We start from the raw sequence: 26,039 nt of genomic DNA, 5'->3' as shown, positions 1-26,039 counted from the left end.
TCCTGCTACCGGTGCCCCAGCAAGGGGGGTGGCAAATATCTTGACAATAGTGGTAGGGGGGGGACCTTGGGGATCGGGCAGGGGTGGTGGTGGGGGAGGGACAACTAGTTTTGTTGAAGCAGTCTTGCCCCTCTCGTTCCCCGCCATTGTAAGCAGGGAGAGACAGGAAGACACCGGAAGGAGGAGGGGGGAGGGGAGAAGGCGAGGTAGCCCCTCCTTCCGCTAGGCTGCGGGCAGGGAGGGGGGAATGCTGAGGGGGTTAAACTGGGGGAGGGGAGGGAAACAAAATCGGGGTCCAGTAATAGGGGCAAACTGTGGGATAAGCAATCCGGGGGGGGGGCGGGTGCAGACCCACACACGTTTGTCCAAAGAGTCTCGGTTGGTCGGCTGTTCTGTCCGGTCCGGAAGGCAAAGTTCAAAGCGAACAGCTGGATCCGAAGGGAGATGGCAGATTGCCAGCAGGGACAGACGGCGGGGGGCCGTGACAGTTGTAATAACGATGGGGGGGGGTGGGGGCACCGATGGATCGGGGGTGGGGGTCTCCACGCCACACCCCCTGTGCCGCCACAAACGCGAGTAATCACAGTCAAACTCCCCCCACGAGAGTATAATTCAGAAAATTACTCAGTCTTACGGCCCTCTCACGATGATTTATATTATTTCTTCTGTCTGCTGAATCTTCTTCTCCAGCTGTGTTGGCTGTGTTCCAAGGCTTCCGGCATGTTAAGAATGTTGTAAGGTCCGAGCTACTGGCAAAACGGCTGGGTCTGGGGGTTTTCACTCCCCCCTCCGGACAGCAAAATCAGCAATCTTTCCCCCCCCTCCTCCGGGGGCTCAGCTGAGGCAAGTAGCTGCGCCCGAAAGCAGGCGTGGGGGGGGGCGGGTGCTGGCGAAGGACGTAGACGGGAAAAAAAAAACAAAAAATCAAGAAAAAACAAAAAAAGCGTCTGGCCCGGTCGGGGGGGGACTAAGGCAGGTGCAAAAAGTAAGAAAAATCCGGGCCAGGGGGCTTTAGGAAAGAACAGAAAGCAGATAGCTGAGGAGCAAGCAAAAGACGTTCCGTTTCCCAACAGAGAAGGTTCCAGAACAATCAGGAACCTTCTGGAGACAATTAAGACAGACAGGCTGATTAGAACACCTGCAGCCAATCAAGAAGCTGCTAGAATCAATTAAGGCAGGCTAATCAGGACACCTGGGTTTAAAAAGGAGCTCACCTCGGTTTGTGGTGCGCGTGTAAGGAGCTGGGAACAAGAGGCACTAGGAGCTGAGAGTGAGAACGCGGACTGTTGGAGGACTGAGGCGTATAAGCATTATCAGACACTAGGAGGAAGGTCCTATGGTGAGGATAAAGGAGGGGGAGGAAGCCATGGGGAAGTAGCCCAGGGAGTTGTAGCTGTCGCACAGCTGTTCCAGGAGGCGCTCTAGACAGCTGCATTCCACAGGCCCCTGGGCTGGAACCCGGAATAGAGGGCAGGCCTGGGTTCCCCCCAAACCTCCCAACTCCTGGTCAGACACAGGAGGAGTTGACCTGGACTGTGGTTTCACAAAAACGGCCAAACTGAGGGCTGCCGTGAAGCTCTAAGGCGAGCAAATCCGCCAATAAGCGCAAGACCCACCAAGGTAGAGGAGGAACTTTGTCACACCTTCCAATAATCACCCTTTCCCTCAGTCTGTCACATCTACCCAAGCATACATACCACTGCCATAAGCTGCTCCTCTGCTGAAATCTTCATATATGGCTTCATTTGAAACCTTCATATATCACTTCAATGTGACTATGGCAACTTTCTTTCCCATCATCTCCCTAAAATCCAGCTTTCCAGTTTCAGACATTTTCTGTTAGCTTATACCTGCTTTCTCACAAGCATAGTGTGACTGCATTAACCTCTTCTCAAACAACTCAACTGGCTCCCCAGCTACTTCAATTTCCAGTTCAGAAGTGACTTCATGTACACGTTCCATGGAACCCCTCAGACTCTCCTCTCTTCTCCTCAGCCTGTTTCACCCTTCTTTCTGTCCTTCTTTCTGCCATCTGGAATGCCTCGCCTGTATCTTTCTGTCTTATTTTATTTGCTTCCCCATCTCTGATTATTTTATCTCTGTACCTGTATTGTTTATCTCTATAAAGCATTCGAAGATAGTTTTCATGCCAGAAGCTGTGCAAAATAAATTTTATGATTTCATATAAAATATGGATGCTATTTTTAAATGAAAAAGCAATGACAAAAAACAGTTGGGGAAAAATGAACAATCCATTCTATAAAATAATAATAGCACTTCCTTGGTACTTTCCACATTCAAAGCCCATTATATATACTGATGCTGTTACCCATAGATATTCAGTTCAATTATATAAATGCTTATGGAGTACTTAATCATTGAGAAACACTTCCATGGACTGAGTATAGGTTATCACTAAAGTATATAAAAGTTGTTGAATAAATATTACCTTTCCTTGTAGTTAATAAAAATTTGATACAGGTTCTGGTCATTTTTGTTTACAATGGAGTCATAAATATCCTGCATTAGACTTCTGTGGGTTTTCACCAATTCCTTAAAAACAGTAATAGAAGAAAAAAAATTAAAATGCAAATAGAACCCCTAAAGCTTCCAGAATGAAGATTAGTGTCTCCATGGATATCTGTTAATTCCAAGAAACTAAGACACAGATCACTTATGAGTAGCTGCTACTTTCAATGTTTGCTTTGAAATGCCGGATCCTCCATACAATGTGACAAGGGAAACTAAACTCAGAGACCTATTAAAGGCTAATTTATTCCAACTTGAAATGTGCCCTGTTAGTTCAGCTTCATTTTATAATGATAATTTTAAAATTAAGCAAGTCAAGTCAATGTTTTAATGACAAGACAAAAGTAATGATTTGTTTCCCCGAGCTGTGAAAAACCAGTTTTGTACATTACGTGGGTCAATTAGTAGCATCCTGGTGCTAAGTTAACTCCAATTACAATAAGTTTCTTGATACAACGGTCCACTAATGGCACAGGAAAAAGACAAGGATGCTGCAGAAATATTTGAGCCAAGCTATATTGCAGCAGAAATTTTAAGATTCTCAATTCAAGACCAGGTAGGTAACTTCTGGGTACTCTTCTGGCTCTGTCAATCTATTTCTTCACTTCAGCAGGTGGGTATTGTAGCTATAAGAACGCTTAATAGAGATCTTGTAGGTGTTTGTCTGTCTGAGGGGTTGGAGCAAATGCAGTTGTATCGTAGAGCTTGGCTGTAGACAGTGGATCGTGTGGTGTGGTCTGGATGAAAGCTGGAAGCATGAAGTGACCTATAGCTCACGAAAGCTTATGCTCAAATAAATCGGTTAGTCTCTAAGGTGCCACAAGTACTCCTTTTCTTTTTGCAGATCCAGACTTACACAGCTGCTATTCTGAAACCTGAAATTAGTACATCACTCACGTGCATACTTGGCTGCTCACATAAGTGCTGTACGTACTCACTAGGAGTGCTTGTGTCGATGTAAAGTGAGGTGCACCACAGGTAGGTATCCCAGCGTGCCACCATCCAGCACAATGCCTTTTGGGAAACATTCCCAATATGTTGTGGGAAGGAAATGACCTCTAGCTCCAGAAATCCCCGGGGAAGTCAAGTTCTCATGATGCAACTCTCTCCATTCAGCAATACTCCAAAATTTTTGTGCCTTTTAAAAAAATCCCCCAAACCTGTGCAGCACTTTTCAATGTCTGCCCTCTCTGACATAGCCCGCAGGGCTCTGCACTATTCTCATGAACACTGCAAATACAGGATGCATAATTCTCCTGTCTTTGCAGACCTGCAGGAAGTACCACAACAATGGGGCGACATGACGATTTCTTCAAGGGCAGTTCACTGAGGGGAATAATGAAAAACAATTCAAGGTTGTTGGTGGTATTCATGGAGCAGCTGCAGATGGTAAAGTGCCACCTCTGGGCCCAAGAAACAAGCACTGACTGGTGGGATCACATCATAAAGCAGGTTTAGGACGAGGAGCAGTGGATGCAAAAGTCCACATCACTGGATCTGTGTGCTGAGCTCGCCCCTCAGTGGAGAATTGAGTTGTGATCACAATCTGGAAGCTTGTAATGCCGGACTGCTATCAGTCAGTGAAGAAATCATTTTGGAATTGGAAAATCCACAGTGAGGGGCTGTCATACAAGTCTGTAGGACCATTAATCATCTGCTATGCAGGACTGTGACTCTCAGCTACCTGTAGGAAATACTGGATGAATTTTCAGCAGTGGGGTTCCCGAACTGCGTTGGGGCAATAGACTGCATGCTTATCCCTATTTTGGTATGAGCTCACCTTGCTACAGAATACATCAACAGAAAGCGCTATTTTTCTCTGCTTATGCAAGCATTGGTGGATCACCAGTGGCACTTCACCCATATCAATGTGGGCTGGCCAAGGAACGTGCACGATGCTCGCATCTTTAAGAACACAGGACTGTTCAGAGAGCTGCATGCAGGGACATTCTTTCCCTGCTGGCACATTACCATTGCCGAAGTTGAAATGCTGAAAATGGTTCTGGGGGACTCAGCCAACCCTTTGCACCTCTGGTTCATGAAGTCATACACTGTCCACCTCAATACCACCAGGAAAGATTAACTATGGCTCAGCAGATGCAAAATGACAGTTGAACATGCTTTTGCTAGATTGAAGGGGCACTGGCAGTGTTTTACTCATTAGACTGGATCTCAGTAAGAAAAATATCCCAATGGTTATAGCTGCTTGCTGTGTCCTGCATAATATTTGTGAGGCAAAACTGCCACCAGGGTAGAGGGCAGAAGTGGAGCATCTGCCTGCTGACTTTGAACCTTGTGTCTACAAGGATTATTACAAAAGCCCAACACAGAGCTATATGAGTGAGGGAGGTTTTGAAAGAGCATTTTAACAGTCAGCCACAGCAGTGTTCTCTAGGCCTGGAGCTTTAGTGCTGCTAAGAATTGTGTAGCACTTGCTGTACATTTATAAACACGTCTAGGTATTTTCCTGAAATTATGAATATTGTGATGTTAGATGTGCATTTACAATTACAGTTTGCTTTGAGTATCTCTATGCATTCTGCAATATTTGTTGTGAACTAAGACAGATAATTTCATTCTCCAAAAACTGAACTTGACTGAGTGGGGGGAAAACAGCACAGAAAATCTATGACATGCAGTTCCTGGTAGAAGCGGCAGGTCTGTGGCACAGCATCACATCTACTGTTGGCCTCCCTGGCTTTGTGGCCACCCTGGCAAAATTCCTTAAATTTCATGCAGCATTGCTGCAGGTCCCTGTCGTACCCCTTTGTCTGCATCCCTCATGCAATCTGCTTGTAGATGTCCACATTTCTGTGGCTGGTCACACAGGTAATCTCAACCCATATCAACTCAATAGGAAGTTTCTTAGAGACTACAGAATTTTTTTTTTCTTTACAACTTTCACTGTCAAATTCTGAGTATAAGGCTGTAAGCTATATTGATTTTTAAATGTCTTCAGTGACAACACATCGAGGGCAGATACCAATAAAAATCTGCAAGCTTGTTATAAAGTCTTTTCAGAAGCATTCCTGTAACTCAAAATACTGTGTAAACGTTCTCTACACTGATGCAACACTCAAGTGTACTAGGCTGATGATGGTCACGTGCTTTGTAAATTTCTGAAGAGATGTTTTCCATCTTATCTACACAAAATATGATCCATGTTCTCTATTACGCATAGAAGGATGTGAGGAAACTCATACATGGTTAATGTCTAACTTAAATCAATAAAATACTTGCATATAACAGATCTTCTAAGAGTTACTGTGGTATAGTGCCAAATCCTCAGCTGGTGTAAATCAAGAAATACACTCCAGTGTATACCAGCAGAATATCTGGTCCATACTATTGCTGACAAACTGCTGTGGCTGTATGCAACATTTTTTTCCTCATAGTAACTATAAAAAAAATACAGTCTAAAATCATTTTCACTAAGATGTACAGTAACCTACTGAATATTCAAAAAAGCTTTGAGGGCAATTTGCACATCACATTTCAAGTCATCACTTTGTTCAATAGCACGTGACCGCACAAAATGATAACCAGACACAAATTCTCTGCCTTTTTCTTTAAGTGTACAATTACTTACAGGAATGTTGATGAACACTATATCAAACTCTGATGCTGACAGAAACCTTTTCAATGGCACCATGAAAAACTGTTAAGAAAAGTGAACATTGACTGGATTAATATATTCTCTATTCCATTATACAATTATATTATTACTATATAAATAACTATTCTACAAGCATAAAGTTCAGTGGCTTACTTTCTCTATTGACTCCAAGGTCTCAGTGTATTTCTCTTCAGTCTGTTTTATTTCAGTAAGGCAACAGCTTCTTATGTCATTTTCAGTACACTTCTGCAATTAGAAGCAAGTTAAGTTTAATTAATTTGTGGACACCTTTTGTACAACAAACTCTTTTATTTGTTTACTGCTTAGCTATTAAGACACATTGCTTGTTGGAAAATTCTTAGTATTGCAGCTTCAAAAGATTGGAACAGCTACCAAGGGAATAGTTTTTAAAAGCGCAAATAGCTGGCAACTTCTAGAATTTTAGTAGGGTTGAATTTTGATAAAATTTGTCATTCAGTATGTTATATTTTAAGATAAACAATAACTTAATCCTTCTTATATACTTTTAAAAATAATATAATGAGATTAAGATGAAATATAGATCCATATTTATTTAATTTGGGCCTTTATTTACAACAGTGAGCAGCTACTCATCGTAGTTAAAATCAATGAGACTCTCATGCTGTGAGTAATGGGCTCGCATCTAACTCTTTGTGTTTGTTTATAATTTTTCCTTTTACCTTTTCCCTGAAAGGAACTTGCATTTAGGTCCATAGTCCCATTCTGTTCCGAGTCAAGGACAGTAGCTGGATCTTAGGGCTCTATCCTGCAATCTTTGTATGTTTGTTTGTTCTTTACAGGACTCTGGGATTGCCTCACCCTAACAGGCCTGCTTCAGTTTCCTGCAGATGTGAGATCAGCAATATAGTGCATGTTGGGGCATATCACAGAGCAGAAGCTGATGTTAGATTTGAACATCATGGGCTCACTGCCACATTGGGCTTATTAAGGCTGAGCACAAAATTCCTGCACTGGAGTTCAGAATTCCAAGGTATCAGAGTTCTTTTTCCAGGATACAGACAAATATGAAAGAATGTGTTTAAAAAGATTCTTAAAAGAAACATTTGGGCAGGTGTTGGTTAGCTTGCGGATTGGACACAATTCCTGGATTACTCCTGCATGGACATTTATCGTTCATGTCATTGTCACAATTGGATTCTCCACACCCAAAAAAACCTCAGCAAATAATAAAACAATAATAATATAACTTGTCTCCCCTAAATTCTTTCCACCTGTTCCCTGTTTCCTTCCAAATTCTATCCAAGCTCCTCATTCACATTTCCAAGGATCTTCATGACTGTAGCCCTGTCTGTATCTCAGCTCATTGCCTACTGTAACGAATCCATGTGCAGCAGATAAAGACAATTACTAGATACATTTGTTTCACACAGAGGAAGTCAGAACCAGAATCCTGAGACTTTAGTTCCAAAAAACACCCTGGCCTCTAACCCTTGAGCTAAAGGAAGACTCCTGTAGCTGTTGATCATAGTAGAAAGTCTACATCCACTCCATAGTCTAAAGAGCAATGTCACTCACTCAGACACAAAAAGTCACACTACTATTCCCCAACCCCTTCATGTCATCTTTGTCTTTTTCCCCCTGCCTATCACTCCACACCTTCTTTCAAGTAGTTCCCTACATCTGCCTCCTCCCTTCCACACACTAAACCACGTCATTCTCTTCCTGCAGATCCCTCCGTCAAACCTATTTCTTTCAGCCTAGTGAGGAAGATTTAGATAGTATGGGGAAGATGCTGTGTGCAGTGCATTTCCTTATCAGTTTGAGGCAGAATGAAGTTCTCTCTGAGGATACAGAGTCTTTCACAGTCAGTGGAAACCTGGTGTGTGGACATTAAGTTATGATTAAGAGCTGTCCCAAAATGTGGTATTTCCTGGCTATCAAAGATTTGTATTGGAGGGAATGTCACACTTTACCCATGTCCGTTCCTTTTAAACAAGTTTTTGGGTTTCAAATTATTATTTTGATTGGAGTCTATTTTTAATCTCCTCTTTGTGAGCTATTTTGTAAATAAAATGTGCGTGTATTACATTTCCAAAAGTGGTTTGTATAGCTTGGGCCCAACTGTGCAACCCTTACTTATGTTGCTGAGCACTAATTCATGAGAGCAGCCCCCAAGAAGAGCCCAAGTCAACAGGACTGATCTTGTCTGTTAGTGCTCACACAATACAAATTAGGGTTGCATAAGCGGGCCCTTTTTGCGAGTGTTATTATTTAACACATCAATCTGCCATCTATAGCAGATGCTACAATATCTTGGAATTTGAATACAGGAAGTAATGACAATGGTCAAAGGGGCTAAAAAGAGTGAAAGAAAACAGTCTGCTCAGTACACTAAGAAAATTGTTCTGTGGCAGCAGTCTGCTGGCACAGGAAACTTTGGTACCTTAGTTTACGTTGTGAGGCAGTCACATCAAACAACAAAGAAAGGTGTAGTTTTAAACTGATACACGTATTCTTCTCTAGCTGCGTAAAACACCAAACATAGATTTCTAAAGCATTTTCATTCTTCTAAAATTGATTTGCAATTGCAAGTCACCTCTAAGCCCCCTATGCTAGTGAATTTCATTCAAAGGACTCAAATGAAAGAATTGTGCCAATGTGTAATGTTACTGTGCATCACATTTGCAAATCTAATAGTAAATTATTGTATACTAAGACAGCCATCAAATCCAACAAAGATATACAATGCCAATGAAACAAACATAATACATCCATTCTTACCATATCAGGTATAAAAATGTGTGGACATAATGCACCATGTTTTAATCTACTGTTCTTTTTAATTAGGAAATTAATATTAAACATTTTTAGATCTTTAGTATTATTTTTTCTTCCCACAAGCAAATTCAGACTACGGCTGCCATTCCCTCCTAAACTCACCCTGTTATGTCCATTGAAGCTACATACCTTACAGTACTTCATTTGTAAAGGCAAGAAAGAAACAGAGTTTGCAAAGGGGAAAATATGTCAAGGTTCGTCAACTGCTAGGACTGGGAGAAATATCCATAATGATACCTGAATTTCACATGGTTTTGAGTTTCATTGCAAACAGAATACTCGGACTAGGATTATCGAAAGATCCACAATAGTTCACACCCATTTTAAGCAAACAACTGGGCCTAGTTGCAAGTGAACTTGATCTGATTTATGGTTATATATAGAAATCATGCAAAATTTGTACTTTTAACTGAGTTTTGGTAAAGGTTACCCCAAAACTCAAAAATTGATCAAATCCAAACAAAACATAAACCACTACAAACTGAAACTCTCAAGTTTCACAATATTTTACACATCACTTATTTTACTTAAAGGTACTGTGATGCAGGTTGCTGAAAGTAAAATGTCCTTAGTATAAAAATGTCTTGGAAAAAGTGATGATACTCTTAAATTGTCATTAAGATGCATAGTAATTGGCAGAGTCTAGACTTACATGAATCATATTGACACAAGTCAAAAATCTTTCCAAGGAAATAGTCTTCTCACGACATAATGGTAAATTCTCAGAATCACAACAAAAACACATTGTATGAACTGCAGGAGATACCTACAACTTGCCGCTTTTATAGCAGGAGAACACAGGAAAACAACCTTCAGACCTTTTCATTTTCTCACTTCTACAAGTCACTATATCACTGGAATTCAATCTGGAAATGTAGATGGTGAGCTCCCACCTTAAAACACGCAACTTCCTTGAAAAAGTGTGCATCATCACAATAGCACACTAAAGATTTGCAGGTAAGCCAAATGAATGCTTGTAAAGAGATGGACAATAAGTTATTAGAACGGGTTTTGACATCACCTCGCTTCCAATTACCAGTCCATTAAAAATGGCTAGTGAGTAAATTTTGTGCATGGGCATGTAAATTTCATGGCACTTTTGTAAAGCTGACACACATGTATATCTATATGTACAATATACATGCTAGCTCTCTCTATTTAACTAGTTCATGACTAATGTTGCATAGTGGCCAAAATAATATGGGGAACACTTTTTTTTTTTTTTTTTAAGTAGCATACTTTTGAGTAAACAGTAGCATTTATTTTTTCAAATGGTCTTAACTCAAGTAGCTAATAAATCTTAATATCCATACCTAACTGGATCTTAACTAAATAATGATTTATTTTCATGTTCTCTTTTTACTGTTGAAATAGTGTTGGTATTTCTTTCACAGAAAGAATTACCAGAGTGAATCTTTGACCCTTTCTCCATAAGAGAATGTTGGATTTCACAGCAGGATGATAATGTTATGATCCACTGCATATGTTACATGGTCACTGTACACAAATGTGAACTCAACCATAACAACACATCAGATCTGAAATATCTAAATTTAAAAAAATACATACAGTGTTAGTGAAAACAGCTAACAGTTATTTAATGAATGTTAGTAAAATTTAACTTTCACACTACCACTATTTCTTTATGAATATGTCTGTAGTCACCCAAAAAATAGAAATCATACAGGTTGATGTGCTGCTTCATCTTTCATTAAGTCTTCATATACTTCCCCACCTTCATCTTCTCCATAGACACAATCATATAACTCTTCATCCTCATCGCCGCCACTTTCACTAAAAGAAAAAAGGAAAAGCAACAACATAAAGGGTCAGTGTATTGAACAGGGATTACAGAGTCAACACTAGGAAACAGAATTTACCAAGTGTCTGGGTTTTTACAGTAAATCTAAAACAGATGAATGAAAAAGAACTCTCTAACTGAACTAAACCACAAAGGGACTATACAATCAATACGGTTTTTTGGTTTTTTTACCTCAACACATTTAACATCTGACTTTATAAAATTAACACAAGTTTGAAGAAACAGAATTAAGTTTCGAACCATGACAGGAATTGAAATAAGGTTTCTAAGGAGAAAATGGGGCACTGAGTTCTTGCTACCTAAGTTACAGATGGGCCTCAGCATCCGGGCAAATTAAAATCTATCCTAAAACGAGTGACTCCCCACGTACTAAATGGGACGGTGAGTTCCTCCGACACCATTTGGACCCAGAGAGAGATCATTAAGGTGGAATTATTCTTGTAAAATAAACTTCCCTGGTTAGGGGGAAAAACCCAGCTCTCTTGAACTATTTATATTTCTTAAGAAATACATACTTCTTCCAGTTGTTTCCTATCTATATTTTAGAGAGCATCTAACTATTACATTCCAGTGTATGGTACATGCTACCTGACATAATAACCAATCCAAAATAAATCCATTGTAAATTTTTACATGTGAATCCTATAACAGTGCATCAAAATAGAGGCTATTGCACCTAATATTGTAACAGATTTCTATTTTAGAAGCATATGTAGGAACCATGTTTTTAATGCTGATGCACATATTGCAAAAAGACTATAAATCTTAAATGGTAACTTTTGTATGTAATACCAAACTTCTTGTTCTTGTTAAAATCACATTTCTATCCCTTTGTGTTAGGATTTTGTGTTTAATAATATTGCTATAAATAAAAATTTTGGCACAGCTGTATGATTTTCTGTATTGTAAACTGTTAGATGCAGGGATTTGAACTGCTAAATTTATAAGTGTCACAACTGAAACATTAGGATTTTTCACAAAACTTTAGTCATTGTAAAGGGAGAGAATGTCAAGGTCTGTTATAGCCTGCTCTGCTACTCAAACAGAAGGAGGATGGCTAAAATATGAACCCTTTTTCTTTTGACTTTCCCTTGTACAGCAATGTATTCTGCCCAGAACAGCAAGCATCCTGCAACCCTTAACTACATGTGGAAATTAACTCACGTGACGAGTTCCACTGGATTATGTGGGACTACTTACATGAATAAAAATACATATACACATAATTGTCTGCAGGATCAGGGAAAAGCATTCATTGATTCTGTCATTTTACGTAAGCATTCTGATGATACAAACAAATAATTCTAGAGAGCGCACTGATACTTCAATTCATCACCAGACCCCATCATGAAATATCATCTGATTTTCATGTGTATGAAAATCAATCATTAAGCTAAGGTGCTTTTTTCTGGACAATTAATTCTTCCTTTCTAACCAATCCTTGGTCAACCAGATAAAATAACTTATTTTAGAACACTATTTCATCACGTCATTTAAATAATAGCTACATAACAGAAAATTAAAAGCTTTCATTCTGCTTAAAAGATTTACGACATACTCTAGTAAATCAGGAAGGCCTTTGTAGATATCTTCATCATCAACACTTTCTTCTGTAGGGAATGGCCTAGAGAGACAAAAGACAACAGTATTAATCAAAGACTGTACCAGACTGGGTGTTCAGTTTGGGTGGTCTGCTGCCAAAATTTCAATTTATATTAATATGTCTGTCAATCTGTTTGTGTGTGTCTCTCTCTTTGATATTGTGGTTTATATGATTGAACAATTTAAAAAAAATTGCCACACATGCACGATGGAACTGTTACATGTAATCATGAATATAAATCAGAGATTTTAAAAGCAAGTATTAACTACTATGTATTTACAATTAAGTCGAAAATCCGTGATTTTCAAAGGATTTTTTCTTCATTTATGTTTTAAAGCCTTCACTTCTGATATTTTGGGTGAGTGAATGTGATGATCAAGAATTCAATCTGAAAAGCTTGAAAGTGACCAAGTCAAAGTGTGGTCTGCGTGGGAAGGTGAGAGAAGGTATAATTATGGTTCCTAGTTTGTCAAAGTGGGAGTATCTTACGCTCAGACACAGGTTGTGATTAATCAGCTGCCTTCCAGCTGAGGCTGTAAGGTCAGGGTTCAGGTGATAACTTGGAAGATCACCTGGTCCTTGTAAAAGCCAGCAAGTAGTTCAGCTGAGAACTGCAGGAGTCCCTGAATCAAGGGAAAGAACCCAGTTTGATACGTATGACTCTGAGGAAGACAGCCTGCAGAGCATAAATCTATAGGGAGCAGGCTAAGATGGAGAAGGGAGTCAGGAGGCCCACCCAGACTCTAAGCAGATGGCCTGTGAAGTGCAATCCGACAGGGCGTAGATAGGCCTTTGTAGAAGACCCCATGGAAAAGACATGGTTGATTGTACAACACAAGTTCAACAATTTTGGTTTGAAGAAATAAAAGTGAAGCGCTGAAGAAAAAGGGAGAAAAAAATCCTCTGGTTGGAGAGTGTTCTGCAGTGCATGGGCCAGTGAGATCCCCCTGCCTCCACCTCAAACACTTACACAGAGTGTTAAGAGGAATCTGCACAACACTTCTGCTCCTGCTGCCTTTGCAGAGAATGAGGCAGGACAGCAGCAGTGGCTCTCACCTGTCTGTTTCCTGCGCTGTTGCTACAGGACTGAAACAATAGGCACTGGACTAATGGTTTTAAATGGTTTTAATGAAATGCACACAGGAGGTTCATATCACTGACATCTGTGGGAGCCATCTCTGTGCATTATAAGGCAGTTTTTGACCCTTGCTATATAATTATTTCCCCACCGTAAACTGTGTTTCTGTCATTTTGGCCATTCACCAGTTCATCTTCTGCCTCAGCACTATGTGGGAGGCCTAGGGCTCCTCAGCAAATGTACCAAAAGGAGAGAAAGAAAATGCCCTAGTGGGCTCCACAGAGAGTTTAAGGTTCAGAGAGCCTTGGTTACTTGTCCAACGAGGGAACCCAAGTCATAATCAATGAGGTGCCCAATAATGTCTGAGTTAATGGAGGGAATTTCTTTTGCCTTAGAGGATCCCCTGTATTTCTTGCTTTCCCTTCTCTTTCTCTACACTCTTTCAGTTTTACAGGTGAGGTGGGCAAACTGTCCCAGTGTGTTGAATACAGGAGCAGATAAATGTTGAAAATTCACCAGACACCTATTTGCCGGCCTACTAACCAGACACAGAATCACAGAAGGGACCTTGAGAGGTCATCAAGCCCATCCCCCTGCACTGAGGCAGGACCAAGTGTTTGTCCCATTTGTTCTTAAAAACATACAAAGATGGGGAGTCCACAGCCTCCCTTAGAAGCCTATTCCAGAGCTTAACTATCCTGCAGTGAGAAAGTTTATAGTTAGAGTATGAAAAAAAAGGATGTGAGGTGAGGGCCCCACCGGAAAGTGGCATTGAGATGGGAATGAGCTGGTGAGAATCACAGCCATGTTGTGCCTAATGCTAGGAAGAAGGATTCCTACCAGAATGTCATGTGTTTGAGGGCTCCATCCTTTGTATCAAGTTCTGACTCACAGGTATCAAATGAACACGAAACTCCATACCCTCTTTCTCGCCCCCTAAGATGCTGGACAGGAAATAGAGATTTCTGTCTCTTTTCCCCATTCATTACTCCCCAACTATTGCGAGGGTGGAGGGGGGAAGGTCTCTTCCCCAGGCTCACCTTTTTCTGATCCTCCCCAGCCATTAAAAACTCTAGACTTGCCTTTGTTGCCATTTACAGCTTTCCCAAGCAGTAGCATGAAATTGATGTTCTTGATATTTTAACTACTGCCCATAGGGTTCCAAAGAGCAGCAATGAAAATTGAGCAGAACCTTGAAAATTTTGCTCTACTGCTGCTTGAGAAATCTGTCAGCTGCACCAGAGGCACTGAGAGCTGCCTACTGTCTCAGGAAAACATCTGAATTTGGTTTACATTCAGCTGACATTTGGAAGGTTATCTTCACAGCCATAATTCTTGTAAATATGTTTATTATTATTTGAAAGAGAGCTTTAATATTTCTTAAACCAATGAGGTAGGACACAAACACTGTAAGAGAAAGCCTCTCAGGAGCCACTGGTGAGTGCTGTTTTTGAGCCCTACGCAGGAGTATTAGTTCACAACATATGTAAATACCTTGTGAGGTGGTCTCATTATAACATACTTAAAACATACACAACAATTCCTTTACGCTGTATAACTGAGGACACACATACAGCAGGTTATCAATAGAAACCCAATACATTTTTTTAGAAAAAGTTATTTGTTACAAGTTAGATTGTTTAAAAAAATATATACTTTTGTCAAAATATTAAGAGCAATTGGACTATATATTATAGACAACCCATTCGATCAATTTCAAATTTTAAGTTGTTTACATGCAAAAGAAATAAATTTTAATAACTTATTTTGTTTTATCTACAACTATTTATAAAGAGCCAAATATATATTTCAAATATGGTTTAAAAACAAAGCTGAGAGTGAGACTTTCACTGCTATTTCCATTCCAAAATGAATTTGATCAGACAAATTATAAACTCTCGAAAACAGGTGTTTTACCCAAAAATAGGCATTGGCCTTCAGATGCAACAACGGCACAAATGGCTGTTCCTTAGCATAGCTGTTTACTTCTAAATATAGAGAATGCAGACAACCCCACGGAAGAGGTGAAAGCAAATTTCCAGTGGTGACAGGGGAAGGGAAGGAGGCACCTTCAGCTCTCAGTTCTGGAAAACGTAAAATCTCACTGCACACTAGCGTGAATTAGCACCCTGGAGATTCAGCATGAAGGAGTTCTGCTTTGTGGGCTATGTGATATGGATTTCCTTTAAACATGTAGAGTTTTAAAGTCAGAACTACTGATAGCGCTACTCTAGACAAGAACGGACCTCTATATACAATTAGAAGCGCAGAAAAAATAAGGCTAAAACAGTGCAGCTGAGATCATATTTCTTTTAATTGTATATCATGTTACTTGTTTTATAAATGATAAAATGGAAGTTTAGTAGCACTAATGTCGTACCTTATTCCTGTTGCTAATGCAATAGAAGTGCGAGAAAGTTTTGATAGTGTTTCTATGACCTACAGAAAAAGGGAACAGAAAATATTTGTTTAGTTGTGGAACAGAAACTATATCATACTTTGTACTCTATTTTTCAATTCTGTAATGAGATCCTGCTTAATTTGCATCATACACTACAAATAGTTGGCACTCTGGATCTGGCCCTGCAAAGTGCTGCATTGCCCTCAACTCCCAAGGTCACAGCAGCTCCCAAGATTAGGTCTTTAGCGCTTTTGGGGGATTGGGGGAGAGGGGAGAGATGGGCTCTTGATAAAGAGTTAAGTTTAAACAATTTAAATAGATTTCAGAGTGTAAATAAAATAATATTTTTAAATCCACAACAAGCAGGTTCAATGTGCATTTAGACATGAATGAAATGTTTACTGGATGTTATCCTGGAAACCGCCATGAGAAGGCTGTTTTTTAGCTACCAAGGAAGAAAAGAATATCCATTCCAGCTATTCCACCAACTGACCAGAAGAGGGACCCATAAGACAAATCATTCTTAACGTGTTTCTGCTAAAGAAGTTGGCAGCCTACAAGAAGCAAGTCCCAGCTCATCTCTAGAAAATGAAAAAATTCTTAGTTTCATTTTAAGAAGGGTGCTCAAGAACATACATCAAGAAAGAAGAATACACGGGAAAGAGGGAGAGTTAATTTGATAGTATGTGTGGAATTATTCTGCAGTCATCTGCAATATAAGGCTACCTTGTGGTCTGCCCACCAGTTAAGATTTGCTCTGTGTCACTCATAAGTTGTCCCACTTTGAGCACTGACTGTTGACTGTAAGGCTAGCAATTATTGTTGTCCAGAAAAATTGAGTCAAAGGCGATGTAAATGCCTGCAACTCCACTGAAGCCATAAGAGCAGCACCCAGTTACACCAGGACTGAATTTGGCTGATTGTCTAGTCCATATTAAGCTAAGCCTTGCATATCAGAGGAAATATATTGAACATATTTCTAGGAATGCCACATTCTATAAATGTGGCGTTGGTTGGAAATAATCCTCCACAAATAATTAGTATAGCAGCCTGCTGATAAAACTGCAAATTAAGACCTTATCACCCTCAACAGAACAACAATGCGATATTTAGAGAGGAAAACAATGCGCTAAAAACACACAGTAGTTATCAACCCACTGCACACACTGCAGATAAAAAAAACTCCATAGCTAGTAAGTATGGCTGGTTGGGAAATGTTCAACAAAACTTCTTTCATCAGAAAATGATGATTCATTGACGCCAAAGCTTTTCATGGAAACATTGGCTTCAATTAAGCTTCAGTCAAGAAGGTTTCTCAGGTCAAAGGGAGACACCCACTCAAGAATAGCCAACTGTCAGTGGTTAGGGCACTCACCTGAGATGTGGGAGACCCAGGTTCCAATTCCTGCTCCAAAGCAGGTAGAGCTGTGAAAATCAGGCTAAAGAGTCAGTCTCTCTCTCTCTCAGACCCAACGAAGTAGAAGAGCTTCAACATGAGGCAGTGAGAGAGAAACAAAACACTAACTCTATAGCTCAGGGCACTTGCCTGGGATGTGGCTCCTATCAGAGCTTTGCTGAAATCATACCACCTCTGTGAAACATTTCACTTTAGACAAATCTGCAAATTCCAGTGAGAAGTTTTTCATCAGAACGTCTCCAACTAGCTCGTTAGAAGTACTTGCTATACACACACAACATTTTCTGATTTTACAATATTTCATATGACAGTAGGTTATTCAATGTGCTGTGCGGGAAGCTGCAATACATCTTAGAAGAGGCTCTGTACTCATGGATTATAATGTGCCCTCTCTTTAATGCCCATTACATTGTATTTCACACTTTTCATATTATCTCCGTCCTTCATTCTTATTTTTCAGAGGAACTAAATATTCTGTTTTTATTGGAATGAAGGAATCTTTTTGGGTTCCCAGCCTTCTTCTCCAGAAGGGGACTGTAATACTTCCTCCCAGCAAATCATACTCACAATAGGCTACATTGCACAATTGGATTTAGCTGGATTTTAGCTTTAGGTGCTAACTTAGACTGTAAGCTCTTCAGGGCAGGGACCATCTTTTTGTCCTGTGTGGGCACAATGCTCAACACAACAGGGCTCTGATCTAGGACTGGGGCTACTAGCATTACCGCAACGCTAATGAACAACAACAGGAGTGCATGGGACTTTGCTCCCCTCAGAGACAGGTGCATGGAGAGTAGGCCAGGAGAAAGCAGAGTCATAACTCTGCGCTGGTTGACTGCGGGAGGTGCGGGGAAGAAGTAAGTTATACCCTTAAAAAGGCTATAACAAATTATTCATCCAGTGTAACTGGGGAGGCACAATGACGCATGGGACCCCTCTGGGGACAGTGCAGCTACAAACTGCCCCTTATTCAGGGTTGATTCACAAATGCACAATCTAGATCTGATTTTTTTAAACACTTCAATATTTGTGTATGAAAAGATTTAATTAGGCTCAGTTTACTACAGCTCACTACACAAGAGAAAAACCCCCCTCTGACACTTTTCTAGCAGAACATGGGAGCCTTCAGGGAGAGAGACAGTCAAACAAATGAAGAGGAAGTTCTTCTGGTATGCTATTTCTACATTTCCTTTACAGCAACTCTGAATGTTTGAGAATGAGGTTATGTACCTCTTCAGAAGCACACTGTCACATCAAAGCCAAACTCTCATTTCTAGAGCATAACACCCAAGACTGTTTTTCAGTGCATGAGTTTATGCAAAACAGGGCATGAAATTCAAACACAGGACACTCCAAAAGAAAGTGTACCCTGGACTGCTCCCCCGTGGGCGATGTCTTCCTGATTCATATATTTCAAGCATACTTGGCAGAGTGAATGGGTTTGAACGAAGCATTAACTTTTACTTCATGAAGTTCTCTAACAATAGGCTTTTTGGGAGTTAGTATTTATTATTGCTTCATCTGATTCACACCAAAAACTGCAACAACTTGGATACACGTGCTAAACAGTTGTGCATTAAGGGTTAAGAAGCCATTCATTTGTTAGCCGTTTGTGTATGCACATCTGTATCCTCTGTTGAAATGTTTATTTTGTAACTTCCTGCAGCAATATTCCTCAGTAAGTCACATTGACTATTCCTATGTGTAGTTATAGCAACAGTACTGTAGGGTGACTCTTTTTCATCTCTCTCCAGTCCTGGAGATTTCTCCTAGTTTAACTGTGCTATGATACAGCAAATGTGGGTGTTGTTGTGTTGATGGTGGTGTATTTTTAACAACATAGTCAACCTACAAGTCCTGCACTTCAAGTCCTGCACTACAAGTCCTGTCTTCTTAAAAGCCTTTCCCATTGATATTTAAGAAGACAACTATAAAGATAAATCATATTGCAATGTAATACTGAATCTACATTCATCCTTTAAACAGGCAACAGTTTAAATACACTGAAGCACCTGGCCACACATGAAGAGTATATAACAATTAATCTGTGTTCATTTACTATTTACAGCATCTCAGCAATTAAATGCTTTTGTTGACTGTAACCTTTGGGCCCAACCCAGCAAACACTACAGATCTGTGTTTACTATGCTGATTAGGCCCACAGAGGTCAATATAACTAGACATGATAATAAGCACTACGCACTCAGGGTTGTTTTCCAGATTGGACCCATGTTTGTAATAAATACTGTATTTTATCTATATAATAAATTAAATGTTTGTGGTAATTTCATAAACTGCAAGTTGTCTAATGCATTGACAGCTTAATAGCTTTGACTAAAAGTACAGTTATTCTGTAACAAGTTGGAACGAACAGTCTGGGTCAGATTTTCAAAGTAGCGTGGCTCCTATTTAGGCACTTAAATAAGCATGAGATTTTCACGAACACCCAGCACCCTGCAACAACCATTATGTAATTTATGGCCAGATTACAAGCTGAGCTTTTTGAAGCCCTGACCCTTAATTCTTTCCCCTAAAATTAATTTAATCAGCAGAGGGAGGGAGGGAGGTTGAGAAGGAGGATAGATAGATAGATAGATAGATAGATAGATAGATAGATAGATAGATAGATAGATAGATAGATAGATAAGCCATTTCAGTAGTGACTGCTATAGTTAACATTGTAAAACATTTCCATTACAAACATATTTTTACTCTTTCTGAAACATCATAGTCTTTGCCCAAATTTTTGGGTTAGGTTTGTTTGGCTTTTAATTTTTTAAATTTTTGAGAAAAACCTCTTTAGCCATTGGATTCAGGAGAAGATAAAAGGTAAATATGCATGTTCCCCTATTTTATCAGTAATTTCACCGCTTCCATCACACATAAAACTTCAATAACTTGGGATTTGTGCAGTGAACTCCAAGGGCACTGGAAAGACACTCCTACTTGCCACAATCTTCAGACAGGCAGTAGGTGTGCAACACACCCCATCCACTGCCTCAATTCCTGTCTGAGATTGGAACAGTGATGCCAGCCTCTGATACATTCATCTCTTTTTGATACTTCCTCTTGTAGCGCCCTGTGTTTTTGGATGGGTTTTTGTTTTGTTTCCAGAGATTAGTACTAGGTAACTGTCTGCCCTGGGTAACACTCTCACACAGACCTCTAGTCTGTCACTCTGCCCAGACCATGTATACAGTATTTGAAGATGTCACAGGGTATAGCAATGACTCCACTATGGAGTTAAAACCCAGATCTACATCTCAGTTCCATCAGATCCAATCAATGCAGTTGAACGACTTATCCAGTGTCAGGCCAAGATCAGCGCATGGATGAGAGTCATCAGGTTGGCCGTCAGACAACTAAAACCAACGTGATGAATGATGCCTGCACCAGAAAAAAATGACACAAATGCTATGTGCTCCTTCAACTGAGCAAGTATACCTGTTCTCTGTTACCCAGCCAGGAGCAAACTTTCCCCATCAGTGCTTGGCAAGGGTGTAGCGTTCTTTACTTACAAACCTCACAACAATTACCCATGCCTTAGTCACCTCATGCATGGATTCCTCATGGGACTATGCACTAAGACCATTCAAACTCCAGGTAGCAAACCCACCTGTTTAATATGAAATCAATGTTTTAGATAAGGAACGTATTATACTTCTGCTTGCTCTACAATCAACACTTTATAGGTAAAAAACATAACCGTGGTTCTAAATGATTTAGGTCCTGATTACCAAAACGACCACCTTTCTCTTCATGTAATTGCAATCAGATGAAGTACTTCAGGAAACAGCTTTCTGGTTTAAACCAGCAAAATGGTTTCACTGAACAGCCTTCAACTCTGGAAATTTTTCCTCTCCTTCAGCCCAGATGTGTTAATTTTTAGGGCACACATTACATTCTGTTTTCCTAGGCTTTTCCTGGGGGCGGGGGAGTTTGAAAGGGAGCAAGTGGGCTAAAGGTAGAGTTTGTTGCTTTTATATGGTGGGAGGGAGGTTCTTAGGGATGTTCAGTGGTTTGAGCAAAATAAGTGTTTGAGGAGATTATTTGGATGTATACTTTTATGTTTAGAGATTTAGTCAGAAGCCTGATACACTGGAATAACTAAAATAAAACGGAAAAATCAGATGTCTGTGAGGAAACAAAGATGTTTACATGCTATAGATCGAGCTACTTACGCAACTCTCATCCCCCCTAGTGTCTGAGGACCTCCTATGCACTTTATGCAGATAACATGCAAGCGACCACTCAATCTCACATCTCCATTCTGTCGTGTTCACTCACGTAAGGTGTTGGGGAAAAAAGTAAGAGAAATGTTCCCATTTTGCACATCTAAGGAGCATGCAGCTTTAAAAGATAATGCCAAATTGCACTACTTATACTTTCTCAGTTGATTCATGCTGAGAAACAATTGTTATCTTTTCAAATTTATGACTGCTGCTCTGAGGAAGAAGGCTGGAGTTTCCTTTTACAAATCATGAACAATACTGGGTCAACATTTTATCTGACACAGAAGGGGAAAAAATATATGCATGTCTTATTGTACTCCATTTGTTGACTTTTGGACCCATAGTTCTCTCCAGGAAGTGTTACTTTTACATTTGAATCTCTAATTCAGCTGACAGATGTGAAAAATGACATGTAGCCAAATAACTCCATAGTGACTACTCAGCTGCTGATGTGAAGAGCACATTATGTCAGCAAAGGCGGCTGTTAACTTATGCTGAAAACTTTTCTCTCCATCTGTCTTCCCTGATAATGTAAGACTTCGCATACTGTGCCAATTCAACCTACTTTCAATCCAACCACAACTCTTTAGGGAAGAGGAAAGGGACAAGGGCTCTTTGAAAAAACAAACATAGAAGATATGTGGATCTGGGTAAAAATCTTTTTAAAAAGAAAAAAATAGCAAGCATGATACCAGATCCTCACTTTGGTGCAAGGACAGCTCTTAAATACATAAATAAATGCAAATTGTGGAAGACCAACCATGTAAAACTAATAGTGTCAAATAACATGATTAATGGCACTTGAATTCTACATGGGTATACGAAGATGTACAGAGATTAAATCAGGAACCCCAGACAATAAGTTACTAGCAAATCTAGGAATAGACTCCAGCAGTCCTGATTCTCAGGCTCCAGCTCTTAACTACTAGAAATATTGCCTCGTGGCACACGAACATTTTTTTAGCATTGTTTCAAACATACAACAGTTTCTAATACTGTCTGTACTTCCTTCATATCACTTCATTTGCTCCTCACCTTACAATCTCTTTTTGATTTCTCTAGTTTTGTTTTGTTCCTATTTACTCTTTAGTTAAAAAGACTAATGGAACATAAGTGGATTATGCACATTCCCTTCTTTATTAACTGCTTCCTTTAAAGAAATTCCAATCACTTTTGAACAAACTATTAAAGAAAAAAAGTTGTAATTAAAACTGTTTACAGATTCATGGTATGTTTTAACTCATTCAAATAAAAACAATACATGAGCACCAGGTGTTGAGCTCTGATAGCAACAAAATAGAGGAGGATTTTCATCTTAAACTTGTACACTTTCTCCGTAAATGACCACCAATTCGTAGTGGGTTGCTAGCCATTTCATCAGGAACATATAGCTCTGCTTCATTTAGTACGGTTTTGAAGCCTCTGCTCCTTCACATACAGCCTCAGATCTCCACTCAACTATATCCATTCTCCCTCACCTCACTGTCTTCTGCCTGAGACATACCTGGAGAACAATGGGCAGCCAACTTCTCTATGCATAAGACTGCTGGTAAGGAAAGAAAATAGTGTGGCCAGCCCACAGGGGCATGGCAGAAAAAATCATTAACTGAACACTGAGTCCTGGCTTCTGTGACTGAGAAAGACCTGCCCATGATATTAGATACAAGCCAGATGCCCATGATATTAGATATAAGCCAGATGTCTAACGCCTTGACACAAATGGCGATGGCAGAGCTATGACTGAACAAGATGCTTGTGGTTCTTTCAAAAAATCTGACTCCAGCTTTAATTTGCAAGGATCCTTCAGAGAAACTGACACATCCATTGAGATAGAGGATTTCTCAAACTAAGCAATATTTCAGAATTAATACAACGGAAAGTTCTTCATTCTTCTAACATGGTCCTTAATGTGTATATCTGATCTACACAGGATCTCTTGGACCTGAATCCAGCCTGTTCTTCTCTAAGCTTCTTCCACTGCCTCTTTCATCCTGTGTAGTATCACCACTTTCCCCTCAAAAGGCTTTCCCTACAAAGGGTACTCCCCTCCAGTTCATTACAATCAGTGAGATCACCTTTCTTTTTTTTCCCCCCTGATAATGATTACATTATGATAGAAGGATTCCACCATAGAAAAATGTAGAGAATGGCACGCTCCCCTCTTCATCAATTTAACTGATTTTCAAAAGGCATCTGACAGCCTCCATAGATGTACGTTCTGGAATATTCTTCAGTCCTACAGATCCCAGATAAGTTATCAACATAACCACGGCCATGTACAGATATGCAAAGTGCTACATAAGTGTGGACAATCGGACAATAGAGTGATTCAGTGCGAACACTGGAATGAATTAGGGCTGCATTTTATCTCCACTATTTAGCTCTGCCATAGGCTGGATAACAAAGAAGTGTATTAGCAGCAAAAACACCAGAGACAGCATGAGTAGATGGCAAATGCTTAGAAGATGTAGACTTTATTGATGATACTGCACTATTGAGCAACACCCCCGAAAAGTTACAAACAAAGACAGACAGCCGGCAAAAATAGCAGGCTAAGTAGGGCTCAAAATTAGCTATGCTAAAACAAACATCTCTGAAACCCAGATGTCAAGCAGTAACATCACGTTAGAAGGCAAAAATCTCTACGTAGAACAGTTCATCTACCTGGGCAGCACCATATTAACCTAACAGAGATCTCAAAAAGAAAGTGACATCAAGAATAGGAAAGGCACACTCAGCATTTACTAAACTCAGCAATGTAGGGAAATCAAAGACATACAACCCCGAAACAAAAAAGTGAGAATTTTCAATTCAAACACAATCTCAGTGCCAACATATGACTGCGAGAGCTGGACAGCGACTAAAACATCAAAACAGAAAACTAGACACCCTTGAAAATAAAGGCCTACAAAAGATTCTGGGTATTGGTTAGAAAGACTTCATTAACAATGAAGAGATCAGAGAAATCACTGACCAGCAGCTCGTTTCCACCATAATTAGAAGAAGCTGTCAAGTGGAAACCAACTAGTATGAGGAAACGAGGGAGGCCAAGAGCAGCCTTAAGAACCGCCCTAACAGAGATGGCTGAATAGTCAATCCCAACAAACACCATACAGCAAATGACAGAGAGGAATGGAAGAGACTGGTTTTCACCCTGTACTCTAACATTGGGCCGGGAAGGATGTAAAATAAAATAAAAAGGACTCTATGATTTATGACATCTCTTATTCAGCCTGGACAACATATGCATTGACTTGGAGAAGTCTCATCTGGCATCTGTTTTCTCCAACAATCTCTTCAATGACATCTTGCATAGAGAAGCAGCATTTTTCTCCAAACTTAAACCTTTCACCCTGGAACTTAACATCCACTCTAGGGATATGTCTACACAGCATAAGCCCACCCCAAGATGGTAGTGAAGACAACACAGTATGAAATGCAGAATGAACTAGTGAGCGACATACATACCCAGGGTGCATTTTGGGCTTATACTATCCATGCTGAAGCCTTGCATTGCAGTGTCTTTACTGTTATTGTTACCTGCACTAGCTGGATTCAAGCTATCTTGGGAAGGCTACAGTCACCATGAGAATTATGAAAAAGCTGAAAAATGCACAACACAGTATTCTGCTATAATTTTAACAGAACAGGACTAAATTAAACACACTATGAGTAAACCATTAATAAATCAGTATCCAGTTGTGAAAAATATATATATATATTTACTCATTAACAAAGTTGTGCTTAACATCTATTTCCATTTTCAAGTGACAAGATTAAAATTGCAAGTTTTAAAGTACAAAAGCTTCCCTAGATACTTGTATGAGACTCAGATAATCCAAACTGCATGAAGCAGTATACCCTTGCTGATCTCTAGAGTTCTTTTTCTGTCCAAAAGGCTGAGACGTTTAAAAAAGAAAGCAGTGGGGGAGGGGAGTTTTTACAGCAGTTTCCTGTCTGCTTTTGTGGTTTTAACACTTATGCAGATCTTCTGAATCTTTACAATGCCCTAAGGTTGTTTAAATATTGTTTAAAAAAGGGCAATCTTACTTTAAGTTCTGTTGTAATAAACACAGAGCACTGTACTGTCCATGAGCATATGGCTGGAAGCTGACGCTAGACAAATAAAGAGTAATTTCTTACCTTCAAAAGACAATGGCTGTGCAATCAGTATTTCAGCATCAGTATTTTGTTTTACACGGAGACATGCTGCATATGACATGAAAATTAAAGACAGACAATTCCCAGAAGAGTGTACAGTCCAATGACAACAACAACAACAAAAAAGCAGGAGAGACCAGGAAATGCAGAGTAGTAGATTTTGAATTATTGCTGTTTTTAACTCACATCTGTTCTATACACCACTGTTTGGTTCTGTAAGACCACTGGACCAAACTCATTCCTAGTAATATTGAAACATGAAAGTGTTTTAATACAAGCAAAAGCCATACAGGCGCAAAAGAAAATCCTTCTCTCATTTTGATACCATTTTGAACTTAAACATTGGAATTTGTGCACGTC

The 26,039-nt window shown here is 39.8% G+C and overlaps 1 protein-coding gene across 5 annotated transcripts in view; it reads right to left on the bottom strand.

Annotated features, from left to right (window-relative positions):
* Nucleotides 1-26,039, bottom strand: part of VAV3 (vav guanine nucleotide exchange factor 3) — a 258,623-nt gene that overhangs the window by 141,868 nt on the left and 90,716 nt on the right. For all 5 annotated transcript variants that reach the window (XM_077824181.1, XM_077824182.1, XM_077824185.1 and 2 more), the window contains exons 3-8: nt 15,849-15,907; nt 12,346-12,411; nt 10,651-10,759; nt 6,299-6,391; nt 6,119-6,187; nt 2,450-2,553 (exon numbers count right to left, since the gene is read on the bottom strand). In XM_077824181.1, coding sequence (XP_077680307.1) covers nt 2,450-2,553; nt 6,119-6,187; nt 6,299-6,391; nt 10,651-10,759; nt 12,346-12,411; nt 15,849-15,907 — 500 coding nt within the window. The remainder of the gene's footprint in view (nt 1-2,449; nt 2,554-6,118; nt 6,188-6,298; nt 6,392-10,650; nt 10,760-12,345; nt 12,412-15,848; nt 15,908-26,039) is intronic.

This window comes from Eretmochelys imbricata, chromosome 8, assembly GCF_965152235.1.
Source record: "Eretmochelys imbricata isolate rEreImb1 chromosome 8, rEreImb1.hap1, whole genome shotgun sequence".
NCBI classification, from domain to species: domain Eukaryota; kingdom Metazoa; phylum Chordata; order Testudines; family Cheloniidae; genus Eretmochelys; species Eretmochelys imbricata.
This window is presented reverse-complemented; position numbering and strand designations above follow the sequence as displayed.